The sequence below is a fragment of the Eleutherodactylus coqui genome, chromosome 6 (assembly GCF_035609145.1).
Source record: "Eleutherodactylus coqui strain aEleCoq1 chromosome 6, aEleCoq1.hap1, whole genome shotgun sequence".
Classification (NCBI taxonomy): domain Eukaryota; kingdom Metazoa; phylum Chordata; class Amphibia; order Anura; family Eleutherodactylidae; genus Eleutherodactylus; species Eleutherodactylus coqui.
This window is the reverse complement of record NC_089842.1, coordinates 124,925,530-124,948,520: the sequence shown is the minus strand read 5'-3', so window position 1 is coordinate 124,948,520 and position 22,991 is coordinate 124,925,530. Positions and strand designations below refer to the sequence as shown.

General features: G+C 41.7%; 1 protein-coding gene across 1 annotated transcript in view; it reads left to right on the top strand.

Moving 5' to 3' along the window:
- UNC79 (unc-79 homolog, NALCN channel complex subunit) overlaps nt 1–22,747 on the top strand; it is a 154,050-nt gene extending 131,303 nt beyond the window's left edge. The window contains exons 46-52 of the mRNA XM_066607519.1: nt 13,825–13,914; nt 14,008–14,183; nt 15,341–15,527; nt 18,032–18,229; nt 18,901–18,978; nt 21,712–21,753; nt 22,489–22,747. Of these exons, the coding sequence (XP_066463616.1) occupies nt 13,825–13,914; nt 14,008–14,183; nt 15,341–15,527; nt 18,032–18,229; nt 18,901–18,978; nt 21,712–21,753; nt 22,489–22,689 (972 nt within the window). The 3' untranslated portion in view covers nt 22,690–22,747. The remainder of the gene's footprint in view (nt 1–13,824; nt 13,915–14,007; nt 14,184–15,340; nt 15,528–18,031; nt 18,230–18,900; nt 18,979–21,711; nt 21,754–22,488) is intronic.
- Nucleotides 22,748–22,991: the final 244 nt, after the last annotated feature.

Here is a 22,991-nt window from a genome sequence, read left to right as displayed (position 1 = left end):
TTGGCCACAGTGGTGCCAGCTCTACTGACCAGTACTGGCAATCCATCCTCTCCCCTCTCCTATCACATACCAATATCAGGACGTGCACCGAGCAAGAATAAGAAATTGTAGTGGTCATACATAGTCTTCTGAGGAAGCTGCTGTCATACTCTCTTCGGAAACTAACCTAGCAAGGAGGTCAAATATTAAGGTATCTTCAGAGCTGAATGTGATTTCCCCCCCCCCCCTACTATACAAAAAGGCAAAAAAGGGTCGATAGCCCTTATTCTCATGACAGGCTGATAGATCAAAGCTTCAATAATATATATGGTGACGTGCTCGACTTTGTGTATAATCTTGGATAAAGTGTTCTCAGGCTACCCTGCATTCGTGGGGAGGGGGCTCCAAGTGTGGTACACTGACGGCTTGAGATAGATCCATAGTAAAAAAAAATCAAGCACCTAGAAGGAGTTGTTGGAATGGAATTAAACTTTCTGTGCGATTCTAACAATGATATAAGTAAGTGATTACAATATCCGAGCAAAAGGATAATTTATGCAGAAAACTGAACACTTGAAGAGAGGCTCCAGTACCCTGTTGTACCGCCTCTAACTTGGATACAAGATGTGATATGGACAGCTATGGAGGCTCTAGTACACTGTTGTACCGCCTCTAGCTTGGATACAAGATGTGATATGGACAGCTATGGAGGCTCTAGTACACTGTTGTACCGCCTCTAGCTTGGATACAAGATGTGGTATGGGTGGGCATGGAGGCTCTAGCACCCTGTTGTACCGCCTCTAGCTTGGATACGAGATGTGATATGGGCAGCTATGGAGGCTCTAGTACCCTGTTGTACCGCCTTTAGCTTGGATACGAGATGTGATAGGGGCAGCCATGGAGGCTCTAGTACCCTGTTGTACCACCTCTAGCTTGGATACGAGATGTGATACAGGTGGGCATGCAGGCTCTAGTACCCTGATGTTACCCCCTGTAGCTTGGATATAAGATGTGATAGAAGTGGGCATGGAGGCTCGAGTACCCTGTTGTACTGCCTCTAGCTTGGATACAAGATGTGATACAGGTGGGCATGGAGGCTCTAGTACCCTGTTGTATGGCCTCTAGCTTGGATACAAGTTTTGATACGGAGGGGCATGGAGGCTCTAGTATCCTGTTATACCGCCTCTAGCTTGGATACAAGATGTGATACAGGCAGGCATAGAGGCTCTAGTACCCTGTTGTACCACCTCTAGCTTGGATACAAGATGGGATATGGGTGGGCATGGAGGCTCTAGTACCCTGTTGGGCTGCCTATAGCTTAGATGTGATATTGGTGGGCATGGAGGCTCTAGTACTCTATTGGGCCACCTCTAGCTTATATACAAGATGTGATACAGGCAGGCATGGAGGCTCTAAGACTCTGTTGGGCTGCCTCTAACTTGGATGTAAGATGTGATATGGACAGGCATGGAAGCACACAGGCTCTGTATGGTATCCTGCGGCATATCGGCCCCAACCCCTCCTAACAGTCTGGACAGAACGGCCCAGGTGGCAGGCAATTCGTTGATACAACCATCCAGCTTCTTGTATTCTAATAATGTGCCCCTTCTCAAACTCTGTTTACAATGCAATCAAAGAGATTTTGCCCAGTTGAGGTCTAGTGGCCAACAAGCTCTAAGTGGAAAAAGAGGTCACTGCACACAAATAGCCTCTGAGAACCACTTTTAGTGTCTCAGGTGGCAAGACCATTCATCTAATCACACCACAGCTCTCATCATTTCCATATCTATCTAAGATGTAATTACATGCTGAGTTTTGCAGCAGAACTACAACTTCTAGAGGCTTGATTTTTTTTTACAGTTAGTATAGATTGATATGGGAGTGACAGAGAGATTAGAAAGAGATAGATATGAGAGAGATATAGATAGATGATTTACATGGATAGATAGATATGAGAGAGAGAGAGTTATTAGATAGGTAGAGAGATATGAGATAGATAGATAGATATGAGATAGATAGATATTAGATAGAGATAGATAGAGATTTAAGATAGATGGATATGAGAGAGATAGATATGAGATAGATATGTGATAGATATAAGATAGATAGATAGATAGATATGAGATAGATAGATAGATAGATCATTGAAGCTTAACAACTATCACCACCCTAGATGATCCTATCACTGGCAGTAGGGCAGAACGGGACGGGCACCTCTGTCAGTCACGTTAGTCTTGTGTTTGTGTTGCTGTCAAAATAATGTCAGGCATCGCAGTCTGTGAGACAGTCGGGTCCAGTTCAGCACAATGAGGATCCGCTATATTATCATAACAGAGTGGACATCTGCACATGATGCTGCCATAGAAAGATTTAACCGCTTCCTTGAGCCGGGCTGCGTTAACCCCTCCTCCATCGCAGCGCTCCCTCTTTTACATGAAAAATCTCTGGGGCTTTCATATGAAAGATAATCCATATCTGTGCAATTAATTACATTGCTGCAGACTCCGCTAATGTTATTATAAAAAGTCAATGCTGTGATTTCTGCTCGCCTCTTCCTTGCTAAAATAATTACTCAGGACATTTGTAATGTCAGGATGTAAATGGCAACTTTAAAAGGCATGATATCTGCAGAGAATGGGAAAATCAATTTTTAAGCAATTTTAGCAGATGAAAAAATGAAATACGAAAAATTACAGTTTTTGTATATCCGCTAGATATCAGGACAAAACGCTAGACTATACGCAAGCATTTTACATTACAGCCTACTGCTAAAATGAATATTAGCTTCTTATCATTAGTAGCCTGAAGTTTAATGACAAATTGTCTCTCTCCTGAATGCTCATGATCTTACTGCTACACCGGCGCATTATTAGCTTAGCTGCTTCTTGGAATACTTGGCTTTACCAGAATAACAAGTTATCCTCTATCCACAGGACAGGGGATAACTTGCTGATTGGTGGGGGTCTCACCGCTGAGACCCCTGCCGATTCCAAGAACGTGACTCCCGTGACCCGTTCTCCTGCCACTGCGGGGGTTGCTTCTTCGCCAGCGGTGATGACACTCTGAATGGAGCGCTGGCTGAGCATACGCGGTTGGTGCTCCATTCATTTCAACCGGAGTGCTGGAAATAGCTGAGCGGGTGTATTTTTGCGATTTCCCAACCCCTGAGCAATTGCAATGTGTTTTGTGAGAAAATCGCATTGCATTGCTGAACATACGATCTTCATACATGTGAAAATCACATGTTTTTTCAATAGGAGAATTTAAAAAATGTATCACACTTGGATGAAACTCGCATTTACATGCAAGTGCCATGTGAGTACCATGCAATTTTTAACTTGCCTATAGGAAATAGTCAGCTAGTTTTCTGCAAGATCGCAGAAAAATAGAAAAATCACAGCATGTTTTATCTCGCAGCATTGTAATGAGTGATATCAGGCATGTAAATAGAGCCATTGAAAATAATTGGGTCTATTTCCGTGCGTCTTTAAACGCATAAAACTCGCCCATGTGAAAGCACCCCAATTGTGTCACATACCAGCAATCAATAGAACGCTTGCTATATCTGAATAAATGATGCCGATATGTTATGTACATCTATATATATATATATATATATATATATATATATAAAGGCAAAAGCACTCACTGACTAACTCGCCCTTAATTCTCTAACTTCCCGTTTACAAACTTGAAATTTGGCATAACTATTCTTTAGTTTCTTAATAGGAGAAGTAACTGCATCACAGTTTCATTATTCAATTCTAAGTGCAAAAGTAGGTGACCCCCTATGTAATCTAACTAATAACACACACTAATAACTGCACAAACATGAAATTTGGCATGACCATTCATTAGGTCCTAAATAGGAAAACTAAAGGGGTTACAACTCGATTATTCAATGCTAAGTCCCAAAGTATTGGCACCCCTGTGTACTGTACCTAATCTAATTCTCTAACTTCCCAGTTTCGTACAAACGTAAAATTTGGCGATATACATAAGTGCTGGTTGCTACGTGCCCAATCATCTGAAGTACATATTTTTGGGTTTTATTTTATACTATCCTCTCCATATCCCAGATATACTCAATATCATATATTTGCCCTGTTGATTTACTCAGTAATGATTGTTTTCATACTTTCCTGTCTTGTATTTCTTGGCATATATCGTTGTATGTACTGTATATAGTGACAGTTGGCCGTTTATGAATAACTGTATATTATTTGTCGCTATTATAGTATAGGTTTGCTGTTTTGTTATGGCTATGGAGATTATGATGTAATTTTTATAACATATATTAAGTAGCATTGATATTTGGACAGGCAGTTTTGGGGAGGCTAAGTTATTATGGTTTAAAACCCAGAGTAGAATGTCCGTCACCATGTAGGTATTTTTTAATTGTTTTTTAATATGTCTTTCTTCTTTGTTGAGTGAAATGAAAAATGTCATATACAGACATATACACATGCTATATGTACACACATCATAACACATATGTGTTTTAATGTGTGTAATGTATAGAATAGTACACACATATATATGTTACAATACACACATATATACAGTACATACATATAAACATACACCATAGGCTAAGTTTACATCTGCATCTCAGGCTTGATTCAGAGCGTCTGGTACAGCTCTGGCATGAAATCCCAGATGAAATAGTGCAGCACGCCTCACTATTTAGTCCAGAAAAATGTCTGCCTACATGCTGGAAGTTGATTGGATCCCATCATAATCAATGAGGTTTGTTTGGCTGTCTGATTCTGGCACATACTGTATCTGGCACTTCAAGTTTTTCAGCTCTGAGGGTGGAGCTGAACATTGGAAAGAAAGACGGTGGAATTAACCTACCCTTACACATACACACACATGCTGGAAAATGCCTCTTGGAAGCCGCCATGAGAGGACACATGGGGCTGCAGGATGTCCTGAACATATCGCTGTGCCGTCATTGTCCCTCGTACCACTACTGGGGGTGACCGACTGTCATATGCGATGGCCCCCCAGACCATCACACCAGCAGTGGGGGCAGTGTACCACTCCACAGCAAAGGCAGGTTTGGGGCGCTCACCTCTAGGTCTTCAGACATGAAAATGGCCGTCATCAGTGCCCAAACTAAACCTGGATTTATCTTTGAAGATAACCGGGTTCCACTGTGTAGCAGTCCAATTTTGTCGTTCATAACACCACAGCAAATGGAGGTGACGATGATTGGATATCAAAGTCAGTACACGCAATGGGTGCCGTGGGACCAAATGTCCTTCAGCCAAGTACCTGGAAATGGTTCCGACAGACACAGGGGTCTATAACAATGGTGCCACCTGTCTTTGGCGGATAACCAAACAGTTGGAGCTGCTCATGCTTGTCGAATGATCAGACCATCCTCTCTACTGCTGGTCTGTCGAAGGTGTCTTGAGCCTGGTCACCTTGTGTGCCCTCACGTATACACTAGTCCAAACACCTCCTAACAGTCTGGTCAGAATGGCTCAGGTAGTGGGCTATTCGTCTGAGCTAAATTGATTATCCAATTCAGACAAAATTCTGAATCGTGGAGCACTGAATGGGCGAATTAATCAAATTCATTTGATTTATAGTGAACAATAAATTCAACTTTAGAGTCCAGTGCAGGCAGCTGCTTCCAAGGCAAATAACATCATGAGGTGCATCAAAAGAGGCATAGATGCTCATTACAAAAACATAGTTTTGCATTGTGTACAATTTTGGACATAGCTGAACTAGAGCAGGTAGAAAGGACAGCAAGAGTATGTAAGTGAATGAGTGGTTTGCTGTACTAAGACATCTAGGCAAATTTAAGGTTATTCAGTTTGGGGGAAAAAGACGGATTACGGATGATCTAATTATAATCTACAAATATATGGATGGACAGTACAGAGATCTTTATAATGATACCTTGGCCTGTAACTATGACAAGAGGGCATCCTTTTCGAAAGGAAAGGTGGCTTTAGTATCAATGTAAACAGGGATTTTTTTTACAGTTAGAGCAGTGAGACTATGGAACTCCCTGCCATGAGATGATGTGATATTGATTCATTGAACAAGTTCAAGAGCAGTCTTGATATCTTTCTTGAAAAATATAATATTACAAGTTATGAGTACTAAATTCCTGGAGACGGGACGTTGTCACCTGGTATTTTTTCTTATTGCCATGTTAAAAGCTGTGAAGGAATTTTTTACGTCTCTCTGGATTAACATAGTAGGGTTATAGATTGGATTGACGGATTTTCCAACTTTATAAACTTTGTAACTATGTAAAGCATTTATCATTTTATTAAGATTTATAAATCACTAACTTTAAATTTCTATATATAATTAAAAAATACTGCCCCTAATGTGCAAAAATAAGCCACTACTGTATTGCTCTCTATGTACAAATATAACTAGTATAAAACTACCTCCTATGTAAGAATATAACAAAAATATAAATACAGTAATATTCTTAGTGTACAAGAATATAACTAGTACCGTATAATACTGCCTCTATGTACAAGAACATAATTACTATAATACTGCTCTTATGCACAAGAATAGAACTACTATAATACTGCTTCCTATGTACAAGAATATAACTACTATAATACTGCCCCTATGTACAAGAATATAACTACTATAATTCTGCCTCCTATGTACAAGAATATAACTACTATAATACTGCTCCTATGTACAAGAATATAACTACTATAATACTGCTTGCTATGTACAAGAATATAACTACTATAACACTGCCCCTATGTACAAAAATATATCTACTATAATACTGCTCCCTATGTACAATAATATAACTTCTATAATACTGCCCCCTATGTGCAAGAATATAACTACTATAATACTGCCTCTATGTACAAGAATGTAACTGCTATAATACTGCCCCCTGTGTGTAAGAATATAACTAATATAATACTGTCCCCTATGTATAAGACTATAACTGCTATAATACTGCTCCCTGTGTGTAAGAATATAACTAATATAATACTGTCCCCTATGTATAAGACTATAACTGCTATAATACTGCTCCCTGTGTGTAAGAATATAACTAATATAATACTGTCCTCTATGTATAAGAATATAACTGCTATAATACTGCCCCCTGTGTGTAAGAATATAACTAATATAATACTGCTTCTACGTACAAGAATATAACTACTATAATACTGCCCCCTATGTACAAGAATATAACTACTATAATACTGTCTCCTATGTACAAGAATATAACTAATATAATACTGTTCCTATATACAGTAATATAAATGCAATAATACTATCCTTATGTAAAAGGATATAACTACTATAATACTGCTCCCTATGTACAGGAATATGACTACCATAATACTGCCTCCTATGTACAAGAACATAATTACTATAATACTGCTCTTATGCACAAGAATAGAACTACTATAATACTGCTTCCTATGTATAAGAATATAACTACTATAATACTGCCTCCTATGTTCAAGAATATAACTACTATAATTCTGCCTCCTATGTACAAGAATATAACTACTATAATACTGCTTGCTATGTACAAGAATATAACTACTATAACACTGCCCCCTATGTACAAAAATATATCTACTATAATACTGCTCTCTATGTACAAGAATATAACTACTATAATACTGCCCCCTATGTGCAAGAATATAACTACTATAATACTACCCCTATGTACAAGAATATAACTACTATAATACTGCTCCTATGTACAAGAATATAACTACTATAGAACTGCCTCCTATGTACAAGAATGTAACTGCTATAATACTGCCCCCTGTCTGTAAGAATATAACTAATATAATACTGTCCCCTATGTATAAGAATATAACTGCTATAATACTGCCCCCTGTGTGTGCGAATATAACTAATATAATACTGCTCCTACGTACAAGACTATAACTACTATAATACTGCCCCCTATGTACAGGAATATAACTACTATAATACTGCCTCCTATGTACAAGAATATAACTAATATAATACTGTTCCTATATACAAGAATATAACTGCTATAATACTACCCTTATGTAAAAGGATATAACTACTATAATACTGCCTCATATGTACAAGAATATAACTAATATAATACTGCCCCTATGTACAAGAATATGACTACTATAATACTGCTCCCTATGTACAGGAAAATGACTACCATAATACTGCCTCCTATGTACAAGAATGTAATTACCATAATACCTCCTCCCATGTACAGGATTATAACTACTATAATACTGTTTCTTATGTTCAAGAATATAACTACTATGATACTGTCCCCTATGTACAAGAATATAACTACTATAATACTGCCTCCCTATGTACAAGAATATATCTACTATAATACTGCCCCTTATGTACAAGAATATAACTACTATAATACTGCTTCCTATGTACAAGAATATAACTACTATAATACTGCCCCCTATGTACAAAAATATATCTAATATAATACTTCCCCCTATGTACAAGAATATAACTACTATAATACTGCCCCTTATGTACAAGAATATAACTACTGTAGTACTGCCCCCTATGTACAAGAATTTGACTTCTCTAATACAAGGGTAAGTTCTAGACTTGACTGGAAAAAATCATTAGATCTTGTATATCTTAATTTCTTTCAAAGCGTGTGATAATGTGTTATATAAAAGGTTGGTACATAAAATGAGAATGCTTGGTCTGGGGGAGAATGTGTGTAAGTGATTAAGTAACTGGCTCAGTGATAGAAAGCAGATGGGGGTTATAAATGGTATATACTCTGATTGGGTCACCGTTACTACTGCGGTCGGTTTTGGGCCCTATTCTTTTTAATATATTTATTATTGACCTGGTAAAAGGATTACACAATAAAATAGCAATATTTTCAGATGTTACAAAACTATGTAAAGTAATTGAACACAACAGAGGACAGCATGTGGTTGCAAAAGGATCTGGATAAGTTGGGGGCTTGAGCAGAAAACTAGCAAATGACCTTTAACACTGATGAATGTAAGGTTATGTACATGGGAAGAGGAAATACATGTGTCAGGACTCGAATCGGGAACCTTCTGCACTCCAAGCAGTAGTCCTTCTTATTGAGCTATCCAGGCCTTTGAACTCATGCCTCTGCATACCTTGACCAGGTTTTCGACATCCTACTATCCAGCACTTGTTTTAGCTCCACCTGTTCCTGATTAGGACTTCCTATAAAATCCTGGGCCTGACACTCCTGCGTTGCATGATTATTTTGCTCTTTGCCTTGATCAAGCATCACCTCCTAAACCTGCTCCTCTCTGGCAAATGTGACTAACAGATAATGACTCCTAGCGGAACTTGGAAACAGCAGACATAACTAAGAAACAGACAAAAATCATGACTAACAAACACCAAAACACGACCAAGCATACCCGCACGCATAAACAGATGTAAATGGATACCATGCAAGGTAATGGCCAAGATACTTAAGCGTGCCAGTGCACTTCAAGGGTCCTCGTTGTCTTGTGGGTCACTACTCTAACGAGACAACTTCCACATGACACCTGCCTGCATGCAGGGCAATTGTTTTAACAAGGACAACCCAGCGCTGGTACCTAGGGACCTACCTAGACCTAAATGACAAACGAAACACAGAACAGAGCTCATACCATCATGCCAGGGATTTGCATACAAACTGCACACCATGCACCCTGAACAGGACTGTTCACACCACACGTCCGACACATGCACCGACACGTAGGAACATGGCACTGTTCACACTGAACACTTTGAACAAACAGAGGAAAGCCCAGCAGCCTCTAGCGGAGGAGCTGGTATATATGAGCTGCAGACCGGTGGTGATTGGCTGGCTGGAGAAATCCACACACTGTCAGCTCAATCAACCCCCACCTGTGGGGCTGCACTGCTAGAAACCCATGTAGAACAACAGATCCCAGCAGCATACCCTAACAACATATCACTAATACACACTAAGTGGGAAACCACTGGGTAACACTGACATAAAAAAGGACTTGGGGATTTTAGTTAACTGTTAACATGGTATACTACCCTTGATACGCCAGCCCAGGTGCCCTAGATCTCACCCACAACTCTTGTCCCTGCCTGCTTGCCTCCACTCCTGATTAACCCCAGGCAGGCAACTGGGCGACGGTCCCTACTCTCACTAGGGACCAAAAAGGGACGCTGGCGTACTGGGATGGAAAGGGTTAATTACATCTGCCTTTTCTGTCGGTATTCTACCAACACGAACAATACTAAGCAGAACTGAGGCAGATGGAAAAACCTGGTGGACAATAGCAAAGTATAGCAGACAAGATGACAGAGGCAGGAGACCAACAGAGGCAGACTAGCTAGCACACTGAAGGAAACCAATAACTGGGAGTGATTGCAAGTCTCTGCCTGACCTTTAAACAAAAGCCTCTGCCCAGGGACGGAGAATGGGAGACAGCCAACTCCCAACAGAACATAATAAAAGGGAGCTCATGCACGGCAGCTGCACTCACAGGTGCGCACGGAGCCGCTCGCCACCAGCACCGCGCTGGCCAGGCACCCGTGCCACCTGCAGCCGGACAACAAGCCGGGGGGACGACCCTGACCGCGGGACCCCGCACACCGCCGCCTCGGGAGGACCAGCAACCGCCGCATGGTAACACTTACCTAGAGCAACCAGTGTCAGGCAGCTGCTGCCAAGGCAAATAGGATCATGGGGTGCATCAAAAGAGGTCGAGAGACACAGGATGAGAGCATTGTTCTTCTACTTTACAAGTCACTGCTCAGACCACACATTGTGTACAGTTTTGGGCACCAGTATTCAAGAAGGACATATCAGAGCTTGAATGACTCCAAAGACGTACAACTAAGTTAATAAATAGAATGGGTGGTTATTAAAATCAGGGTTAATTAGCTTAGAAACATTATGTCTGAGGGGCGACTTAATAACAATGTATAAATATATCAGGGAACAATACAGAGATCTCTCCCGTCATCTATTTATGCCCAGGACTGTGATTATAACAAATGTGCTCTGTCTACGTCTAGAGGAAAGGAGGCTTCTACACCGACATAGAAGGGTTCTTTACTGTAAGAGCAGTGAGACTATGAAACTCTTTGCCTTAGGACGTGGTGATGGTGAACTCTATACAAGAGTTTAAGAGGGGCTTGGATGTCTTTATTGAGCGTTGGCTTCTACCTGATGGGGTTTTTTTGCCTACCTCTAGATCAACTTTGGTAGGTAAATAGGCTAAACAGGATGGACATAGGTCTTTTCTTCCGCCCAACATACTATATTACTATAATACGCCCCCTATAGTCAAGAACATAACTGCTATAATACTCGAGTATTTCTGTCAGTCCATTGCTGGTGCAGGGAACAATGACCTTGTAGATTTGTTACTGTCTGTATGAACTGACTCTTCAGATTAGTGTCCTCTGTGGATTTCTGATGTAGAGCAGATTTCGTATAGAAGGTGAGAGGCTTGTCTATAAAATGAGTAACTTGTTTATACAACTTTCTCCAGTAACTTTCTCGGTTAAGTGAAGAGGACGGTCTGTCATTGTGTGCTGCTCCTGTCCCCCGCCCCCACCATGTAGACTTGACATATTTAATCTCTATTAAACAGATGAAATATAAGTGGATGCCGTTGCGCCAGGGAGACTCGCTGGTGCCGCAGACTGTTAAAGTTTATGGGGCTGGCGCTGCTTGTCAGGGGGAATGGTAATACCACAGATTTATGAGGTGGGGGGCCCTGGCAGGTCAAATTCTCACATTGTAAACATAAACACAGAATCTCTATGAAGTCTCATTACTTCTCTACATACATCACTATGGACATAAATCAATATAAAGGGGAAACGGTACTTGTTCATTATAATGGTTCCTATGTGTAATTTAGTCTTCAGTGTGGAGAGCTACAGTATATCCAGTCATGGAATCCAAATCTTGACATTCCAAGTAGTATCATTTGCCTTAAAGTAACAAACTTTGGTTATCTTATAGACAATTTAGGGTGGCCCACAGAGATATGGCAAAAAATCAAGTGGCAGCTATACAGCAAGGCACCTTCCCAATTTGTTACAACTACTAATAGTAATGTTAGGGTAAAGTTTTAGCTTTAAATTCCAACTGCAAGAAGGTGCTCAAACTGATGTATATTATGAGAAATGGCGCTTACACACAAGATTTCCAATTACAGAAGCTGCAGCATTAATATTAACAATTCACTTTTGCAAAACTACCACTAGACTTTAAAACAAGTATTAACAATGACATTTGTCCTGACCATCTACACATTTGTGCTATTCATTCAAGAATACCTCCAAATATATGAAAATAGTCAAAATTACGACACAAATATTTGTCAGTCAGAGCTTAAGGACTGGACACGGACTTCTTGGTAATCTATATAATTCTTCGTCATTAGTAAAAAGTCTGAAAATTAATGGTCTTTGAGCACAACCTTGTTGTAGACATAAGAACCTGAAACTCTGCCCCATATAAAGGTTTGTTAAAAGAAAAAAAAAATAGAGGGTGACTTGCTATGTAGTTGAAAGTTTAGTTTTTTTTGGGCCACCCTAAGACACGTTAGGGGGTTTCATTGTGGTGGGCTCCCACCAGTTGTTAGATCAAAAAGAGTCTCTAATGCTGTTCCTCTTTAGCATTTAGCAAGACGATCTCCAATGTTCCTCTAAGCTCTTTCCTCTTGTAGCTTGAGATCAGAAAAGATTGATAGGCCAGCTGTAGACTTGAACAGAAATTGAATGCACCTACAACTTAATAGAACTGCACACAATTAGAAAAACATGGCTGCTTTCTTCGAAAAAAGAAAACTGCTTCATACCTGTCCACAAGCTGTTTGAGATATTGCAACTCAGCCTCATTCACTTCGATAAAGCCGAGCTACAATACTAATTACAATTTATGGTCAACCAAGGTATTTGGAAAACTATTGAAAAAGTCCAAGTGAAAAGGTCACAAGACTTTGAAGAACTTCCTAAGCTGAATGCCTGGGGGGTCAAGTGCTCATAGGAGCAGCAGAGATATGAAAGTTGAAAACCAATGGGCAAGTGAGAACCTTAAAGGGGTTGTCCCGCGAAAGCAAGTGGGGTTATACACTTCTGTATGGCCATATTAATGCACTTTGTAATGTACATCGTGCATTAATTATGAGCCATACAGAAGTTATTCACTTACCTGCTCCATTGCTAGCGTCCTCGTCTCCATGGTGCCGTCTAATTTCAGTGTCTAATCGCCCGATTAGACGCGCTTGCGCAGTCCGGTCTTCTCCCTGGTGAATGGGGCCGCTCGTGCCGGAGAGCTGGTCCTCGTAGCTCCGCCCCGTCATGTGTGCCGATTCCAGCCAATCAGGAGGCTGGAATCGGTAATGGACCGCACAGAGCCCACGGTGCACCATGGGAGAAGACCCGCGGTGCATCGTGGGTGAAAATCCTGGCGGCCATCTTGCTAAGGTAAGGAAGAAGTCGCCGCAGCGCGGGGATTCAGGTAAGTACTAAACGGTTTTTTTTTTAACACATGCATTGGGTTTGTCTCGCGCCGAACGGGGGGCCTATTGAAAAAAAAACAAAACCATTTCGGCGCGGGACAACCCCTTTAAATGTAAATGGAATAAACAAAGAGCACAGAGGTAGAAAGAGACGCAAAGATCACTAAGGGCCACAAGACTCAAAAGAGCATAGCAAGGGCATTGGAGATCTCTAAGCTATAAACATATGTTTCTGGGACATATGAGAAGTTTCTTGAAATTAGAAGGTCACTTAAAGGTTATGTGGAATTAAAGTCAGAGCAGGTCACCTCTAATGTTTTATAAGTGACGCAATTTCCAATATTTCCCTACCATGCAGTGCGGCACAGCAGCTATGGAGTGCACCAGACAATACATTGGAGAGATCTTGGATTTCATTGCAGATATGCACACTTTGACCAAGCTGAAGGTAAGTCCTGATAGAGAACATTGGAAAGCCACCATAAGGGACTTGTACAACAACTTGATGTCATGTGATGTGTTTGTTTCCTCCCTCCTGTAGAGCCACATGAAGACTTGCTCCCAGCCTTTGCATGAGGACACATTTGGTGGACACCTTAAGGTTGGTCTTGCCCAGATTGCTGCCATGGAGATAACACGCGGAAATCATCGGGATAATAAAGCTGTCATACGATATCTACCCTGGTTGTATCATCCACCATCATCCATGCAACAAGGGTAAGAGAAGCAAAATAGCATTCTCGTAAATGTGTATAATTACAGAATATACACAGATCAACCATAACATTAAAACCACTGCCTAATATTGTGTAGGTTTCCTTTATGCCACCCAAACGACTCAGCTCTGTTAAGGCATGCACTGTACTTCACAAAACTTCAGTAGGTGCCCTGTGGTATCTGGCCTCCATAGATCGTACTTGTGTTTCCTGCAAATTCCACAGATGCTCAATCAGATTGAGGCCAAGTCATCACCTTGAACTCTTTGTCCTGTTTCTCAAACCATTCCTAAACAATTTCTGCAGTGTGGCTGGGCACATTGAAAGTGACTACTGCCATTAGAAAATACCCCCGCTATAAAAGATGTACTTGGTCTACAACAATATATAGGTAGATGGCACATGTCAAATGAAATCCACATGAATGCCAAGACCCAAAGTTCCCCACCAAACATTGTCCAGAACATCCTAAAACCTCCGCTGGCTTGTCTTCTTCTCGTAGTGCATATGGTGCCATCCCTTTCCCAGGTAAGTGATGCACACGCACCCAGCCATGCACATGATGTAAAAGGAAATATGATTCACCACATCAGGTCACCTCCTTCGATTGCTCCATGGTCCAACTCTAATGCTTCCTTGCCCATTGTAGGACTGATAAGCATGGGCATTCTGACCAGTCCCCATACATAGCAAGCTGTTCTGTGTGTTCTGACACCTTCCTATCATAGCCGGCAGTTTGTACTACAGTAGCTCTTCTGTGGGATTGGACCAGACGGGCTAGAATTCCTTCCAAATGCACATCAATGAGCCTTGGTTGCACAAGACTCTGTCACCTGTTCACCGCTTGTCCTTCCTTTGACCACTTTTTATACGTAGCTACCAACCACCAAGACCTGCTGTTTTAAAGATACTCTGACCCTATCATCTAGCCTTCATACTTTGGCTTGTCAGTGTTACTCAGATCCTTAGATTTGCTCATTTTTCCTGCTTCCAACACATCAATTTCAAGAACGATCAGTTCACTTGCTGCATATTATATCCCACCCCATTGACAGGTTCCATTGTAACAAGATGCAGTGGTTTTAATGTTATGACTGATCGGTCTATCCTAAAACTTCATAACTGTTTTTATTATTGAAACCATCTTTTTCCCCCTAGTCCTAAAGAATTCATCGAATGTGTTTCTCACATCCGACTTCTGTCATGGCTTCTGTTGGGGTCTCTCACCCATGGCGTGGTGTGCATGAATTCACCCTCAGCCTGTATGCCAATCCCATTAGATGCCGGCTCACATGTTGCTGATCATCTGATCGTCATTCTGATTGGGTTCCCTGAGCAATCAAAGGTAAGTCAACTACTTATGCACAAATCACGGATTTACTTATGGATGATGAAAGCCCTCATGCACATGAGTATATGACACTATAATAACTATGATTACCATTTAACACGTTGCCGCAAATGGACTTAATTGTATGTTCAGTTTTGTGGTGTGCTCCTGCATTATGACCTACAGTTACGTCCAGAGGAAGGTGTGGGCACAGGAACTGTGTCCATGCTATCTACAGCAGGCTACTCACTGCAGCTGCCATGGTTGGAGATGACTCTGATCCCGACCATTTAACCCCTCAGATGCCACGGTCACTAATGTCTGCTGCATTTAAGCAGTTAGACAGAGAGAGGGACTCCCTTTCTCACTGCATTGGCGGTCCGCAATACGATTGCAGCTTAAGCCTAACAAAGGCAGTATGCCGGTTAAGTTGCTTGAAACTATAGATTACCTGTCAATTTTACACTGACAGGCAATAATGCTTTGTTGTACTGAGTATACCAAAGGATATTAGCCATCAAACTATCGTACTGTGAGGTCCCCTAGTAGGGCTAAAAAATAATGTATATGCACTCCAAAATGGTTCTGTTAAAAAGTATGACTCATCTTAAAAAGAACAAGCTCGCATACAGTTATATACCAGCTGTTTCTGAAGTAATTTTAAAAGTGAACCTCTCAAGGTATTGTTTGCCATACAGTTTTGCTGCTGGGGATACAGAATAATATATCACAGTGCTTGGCTCTATATGATTTTACTGCTCTTTGGAAATCAAGCAGCAGTTAAATGCCCATTTACATGCAATGATTAATCTCAGAATTCGTTCAAACGAGTGAAAGTGAGCAATAATCGTTATGTGTAAACGTGTGTCCGTCAAGCACTATTCATTCACTTGTCGCTTATCGCTGAGTTTCAGCCTAACTAAAAATAGTCGTTATGTAGTTCACTCTACATTCCGTTTAAATGGCATTCATTCAGTCTTTGAAATACTGAAAGACTTGAGGGGAGGAATGATTGTTTGCAGAAGGATTATTTGTTTACTCATGCCAGCAGAAGACAATGGCCTTTCTTCACACTAACTAAAAACCTGCCTGCCACATTTTTCCTCACATAAACAGACACCCACCCACTGGAGCAAACATATTGTTACATTCGTATAGGCAAGTGAGCACTGGGCCCACACAAACGTTACCATGGATAGGGAACACCAGGTGAATCTACGACCGATTAACACCTCCCCCTATCTTCTACAGAGGAAGAGGACCAAGGACCTACCTGAGCGGGGACATCGCCCCAATGAAGGGCGGCCCAGTGGTCTTCAGATCTGGGCCCTTTCTGCCACTTGGAACTCAAACACCCAGGCTAGGACGCATACACATGCCACCACTGACAAGCACAACTGAACAGGATAAGAAGACACACAGAGCCATAATCACACCAAACAGCAGCCAATACGCAAACACTAGTAGCAGATGTTAATACTATAAATGCCTGGCATTTGTTGGCATTTTGGTCAAAATATGGAAGCTAGTGGGCGACGTCACGGCTCCCGGCAATACTGCTAGTCCCTACACTAACCAGGAGTCCAGTGGCACAACCAAACAAAACCACAAGACATAAACCAAAGCTCCAGAGAACCTGTAGGAGACAGACGTGACACATATACAGTGTTTACTTTAGCTAATGAGGGAAATGGAGAGGATTTCAGATAATTATTTGTACTTTTAAATGTTCAGCATTTTATGCAAAAAAGTCGTTAATTCGTTCAGTCATTTGGTCATTCAAACGATAATCGTTGTGTGTAAAGGGCCTTAATGCAGGATTATATTACTTTTCTATGATATTATCTTCAGTCATGGGGATGTAACATTTGTTTGATTGTCAATGGGACTTTCTAATGTTAAAAACGCATCGCACAAAAATCGCAAAGCACAAGCTTGCGATGCGTTTTTAACATTAGAAAGTCCCATTGACATTTGCGTAAAAAAAAAATGCACCGATATCGCAGCATTAAAAAAACACAAGTGGACATGAGCCCTTAGAAGGGTTTCCTGTTGAAAAGTTGATTACAAGGTGTTTCCTGCGGGAAAAAAATTAAGAATTACACAGGTTCCACCCTTGTGTGGTGCAAAGTGTTAAGACAGCCGAAATGCAGTCCTAAGCTCTCAATCACAACCTAAAGGTTGCAAGTTCAATCTCCGAATGGTTCAGGTAGTTGACTCAAGATTGACTTAGCCTTCCATCCTTCCGAGGTCGGTAAAATGAGTACCCAGCTTGCTGGGGAATAATAAATAAATTACTTGAAAGTGCTGCGGAATAAGTTGGCGTTATACAAATAACAAGAATTTTTTTATTTCAATTAATGCGCTAGCTGGTCCTTCCCAGAGAAATGTTCTTTATAGCTTCTCTCCGATTAAATAGGGAAGCCCCTCTGTTAACTCAGACTAATACCTAATAGAGTATTTTAGGTTGGGTTTTATTGAATCAGGCCGCCCCTTTAACGTGCCTTTTATCTCTGCAGACCTCCGTGCTCCACATGTGCTCCCTCTTTCATGCCTTTATCTTCGCCCAGCTGTGGACTGTATACTGTGAGCAGGCAGCCATCGCTCCAACTGTTCAGAACCAAAATGAGTTTAGCTTCACAGCCATACTTACGGCTCTGGAGTTCTGGAGCAGAGTGACTCCCAGCATCCTGCAGCTAATGGCGCACAACACTGTGGTGAGTGCAGGCCCTGAGCTCCTTTGTATGGTCAAGTCAATCTCTGGTAATTGGCGTTCCTGTAGAGCTCAAATAATTAGATCAACATACTGCAAATCTCATTATGCAGATAATATCACCGGGCTGCTTTCTGTCCACTTCTGAGTGGCATTTGGAAGAAGCGAAATAGAGATGTTTCCTCAGTGTGGAGGGAGGGTTAGACACTTAAGATTTCACTCTATACCTATGTGTTTAGATGTTGTGGGGGCTATGCTGTACTATCCCCAACTCCCCTAAGTAACCAATTCCAAAATCATTGCTTCAGGGAAGGTTATTTTCAGTGCCGATTCCTCACCGCTTCTACGTCTCCCCATTCTGCTCTGATACTGCACGTCCTTGACTACTCTCGCAATGTAGGAGGAAGGGGGGGGGGGTATAGCATGAATAGTCAAGAATGCAAATGAGGGTGGATGAAGATGTTACATAGGAAGAACTGAATCAAGTTGCTTGGAAAAGAGTGGCTCCATTTTCAGGTTGCTCTGAGCTTTCCCTCCTTAGTATACACTGTTAGAGGAAAAGTTATCCTATGAGACAGTGGGGACCATGCAGAAGGCAAAAATTATGCAGAATCCTGCTAGATCATTAATGGAGCAACGGCTGCTGATCTTACGTGATATTTTTTATTTTTGCAGATGGTGGAAATGGTCTGTCTACATTTGATCAGCTTGATGGAAGCACTACAGGAGTGTAACTCCATGGTTTTCGTGAAGGTACGATGCACTCCACATGCATCCCTTCTTTGCTATCTGTCAGATGAGATAGTCATTGAGGCTTTTGCATGCTGCACGTATAGCAGTCTGGGACTGGTATATGAAAATGCTCCCTATAGATATTTGGGGGGAGCTACAGAGCATGCTTGACTCATGTCTAAATGATATTGGGGGGGTACCAATACTTCTGAAATTGGGGTTGCTCCATCCCCTCTTCCCAGCGGAAAGGTGCCTGTGCATGCTAGGTCACTCTTAATTAACCCTTTCCAATCCACTGTCTGATGTCTTCAGACATTATGATTTAAGGCTGTACAGCTCTGATGTTGGAAGACGTCCGTCAGAGTTCTCTTACTGTATATTGCCAGCCCCTCTGCTGTCGGAGCCTATCCAACGTGTCACCTCATGCAGTACTGGCTTTAGTGAGCATATAGCGCCGTTGTATAACAGCAGAAAAAGAGTAAGCCCACTAGGAAAACCAGGATTCAAATTGGATTGGAAAGGGTTAATACATAATAAGCAAATATAAGGATATATTGCATACAGATCACACATTTAAGGTGTTCACTGCATGGGTGTACAGATTTGACAGCGAGGACAGCGTAACATCTCACATCTACAGAACCACAAGTTCCAGCACAACCTCCTACTCCAATGGTCTCTTAGAGATTTATTCATATAAAACCAGAAGCTGTGGTCTGTGGCTTTGAGTATGATGTAACAATGTAATAAATCTAATTACCCTGAAAGCTTTTTGTGTTCTGTGACATGATATATAGGAAGCTGCGATGCTTCTCCAGAACGGAACACAAGGTGACTCATCACAGATCCAGTCAATACCAATTATCCTCGGCCTTGAGATTTAGAGGTGTAATTGCAGATCTTGATTATGTTAAAAGGACATAATTGCATTCATATTCTGGATCCAAAATGGAGCGGCCAAGGTCTCATTAAGCAATAGATGTTGATTTCTGCCCGAGTGGTGCCTCAGCAGAATCTAAATGAACAGTGTACAATGAATGGAGCGAATAACAGAGTCACATAACAAGTGCACTCCCTGCACAGAAAATAAGAGCCTTGAGTGTGGCCGGGGTCACGTGACCAAATTCATCCAGGATTTTCAAAGGTTTTCGGAATACCCTGATCTTCAAGGAAAATTGGGTGGCAATTTGGGATTGTCAGACAAACATAATCTGTGCCCTTGTCTCACAATAATCTGCATTCAATGCCCTACGCAGCCTCCATTATTCACAGGCATCACTCACTGCACCTCACCTGCAAGTGGAAGTAGGCATTCTTGGACCCTGTATCTCCTAATAGCTGTCATGCCTGCTACCCTGGTACTGTAGTTATATCCAAGGAGGGCAGAAGTTTCAAGTTGCCTCCAGAGAATACAGTCAGATGGGCTTGAGCTGTGTCCATATCGTGTGTGGGTCAGGAATACTACCTTTTCTCCTTAGGGCGAGCACCTAGAAGGTGAGTGAGTGAGGAGACTTATAAGGCCATTCATGCTTCTCTGGGTAATATGCAAATAAGTCATTGTTACAAGGCTTGTATAAAGAGTCTAACTTTGACTTGCAGAAATGCTGCTTTCCAATAGGTGGCGCTGCAGAGGTATTGTTCTAGCTCCCTTATTTGCATACCAATTAATGCCTTTTTAGTTTGTACACAAGGAAAGCTTCTGATGTACATGCTGAACATGTCTCTAGTGTTACATTAACCTGATGGAGGCCTCAGTGCTATAGGTGACAGATATCACTGTAGGCTTCCATCTGAGTGGCACAAGTCCATATATGGATGCTAATCACTGGCGTTTTCCCAGGCAAAGGTTCCTTGAAAGCTTTAGTTCAGTGCATGCCACTCAGCCATGCTACCACTCTGTTCCCTGTCTCTTGGACGCAGTTGGCCTCTGTCTCTCCAGCTTTTTGGTCTGTTCTGTGAGTGGGCACATTAATGACACCTTGTGCTAGACTACACCACCTGCGGCAGTTTCTCCAGCTGTCTCTTCTTGAGTCTCTGAGTGGGTGAGTGCCTTCCGTTTAGGGTCAGGCCTCTATCCCTCGAGCTGTACCTTGGACATAATGTCTGTCTTACCCATGCAGCAGCCCCTCATCCTATGCACCCTGCTCTCACTTTCCCTTTCCCCCATCTGCTTGGGAGTAGCTTAGCTCTTCTGGAGTGACTGCATGAGGACCGATTTTTTTGGTCTTCAACATGCAGGGCAAGAGCAAGGCTTTCTGGCTCATGTATAATCCCACAAATCATGAAAGATCCAAAGCTGGAGGACTGCAACAAGCAGCAGCTAGAAAAGCCCAGCAAGAAGGCAAGGCAAAGAGAGAGGAAGATATTCTGCAAAGGGGAGTGAGATGCTTCACAAGGGCATACACACCATAAAGACCATGGAGGTACCCCTGCGATCACAACTCTCAGGGTCGTCTCAAGGAAATCTGTGCTCAATTAAGATTCCCTGTCCAAAGGATCTCCAGTGATGTGCCTGTCCATATACAGACAGCTATATTACTGGAACATCCCCAGGCAACTTCCCCAGTAAGGTAATACTATCTGAGCCAAGGTTGTGTTGAGGCGATTCTGGGCAAAGACAAAGTCCAACCAATGACAGCTGGCACTGTAGCCCTCATCACAAGATGAACTTGACAGCTACTGTGTAATATGAATAGATCTATTTCTTTCAGCATGTGCACATTTGTAGTAACTCAATGTATCTTTTTTCTGCAGTTGATACCAATGTGGTTACCGATGATCCAGTCCAATATAAAGGTAAGTGACCGCAGTTTTCTGACTTTTCAGTGGTAATAGGATGTTAAATGCAGATCAGTCATTTGTTAATGAGTGGTCAGGCCAGCTGTTGAGATTTTGCTTCCCTATGATTGCCCGGCAGTATGAGGTAGGTGTATTGGTAATACACTTGCGTAAAATAACAACTAAGTGCAACTAATGTGAAAGAAGTTGATTGCATATCAAGTCCTCTTCAAGGGTATACAGAGGCAGCTCCTATGGCTTCCATGAAGCTCTTGAAGAAGAGAGAGTCTCTCTCAGGTTGTTATCATTCTCTGTCAAGGCATAAAAAAGAAGTGCAATCCGCCATTGAGGTTCTTCTTCAATTGGGACAGAAGGACTTGAGTGAGTTTAATCCCTCCCTCTTTCTCATGCCATGCAGGATAGTGAAGAAGGCAACTTGAGGTATCCCTTACTCTCTGTGGGGTTCCCTACTTTCATGTACCTCGCTTCCCTTCAAAAGTCTAATGTAAATAAAGCTCAATGGTGTTAAAATGAAACGTTTTACAACTTTCTAGTTTATTTTAGATTCCAAGTCAGGCAGCCTTCTCCGAGTTTCTGTTTACTGACAGCAAGCCGATTTTAAAAGTGGCAAGAAATGTATGTTAGAAAGTTGCTGAATCTTTCAGGAAATGCCTCAATGAGCCTTTTGATTCTTTTTGTTTTCAAAGTATTAATGAAGGTAAATGTAAACACTAATATACATCTTTTGTCCAGCATTTATCAGCCGGGCTGCAGCTACGTCTCCAGGCGATACAGAACAACGCGAACCAACAGAACCTGCGGATGTTACAAGGCTCTGCACAGTTCAGCCACAACTCGGGGGTTCTGAAGAAATGGCTGCAATGTACCCAGTTCAAAATGGCACAGGTGGAGATCCAGTCGTCGGAGGCTGCATCACAGTTCTATCCGCTATAATACTGTGCAGACACAAGGGATGGAATGTTTCTTCCTGTCGCTATCAAGCTGAATGGTTGAGATTAAAGGGTTATCCAGCTTTTAAAAAAAGGATATAAACCCCTGAAAATGTGATAAAACATAAAAGAAACACTATTCACTTGTTGTCTATCCTGGCGATGCAGCACTGATGAGCTGGCTGTCTCTTGACAGTCTCTGTTGAGTAGTCAGCAGCAATGATGTTTCGTAGTGCTCGTTCCTGCTGTAGCCAGTCAGTGGTCACAGTAGTCTTGTGCCATACTCCTGGCATCATAGCACTCATC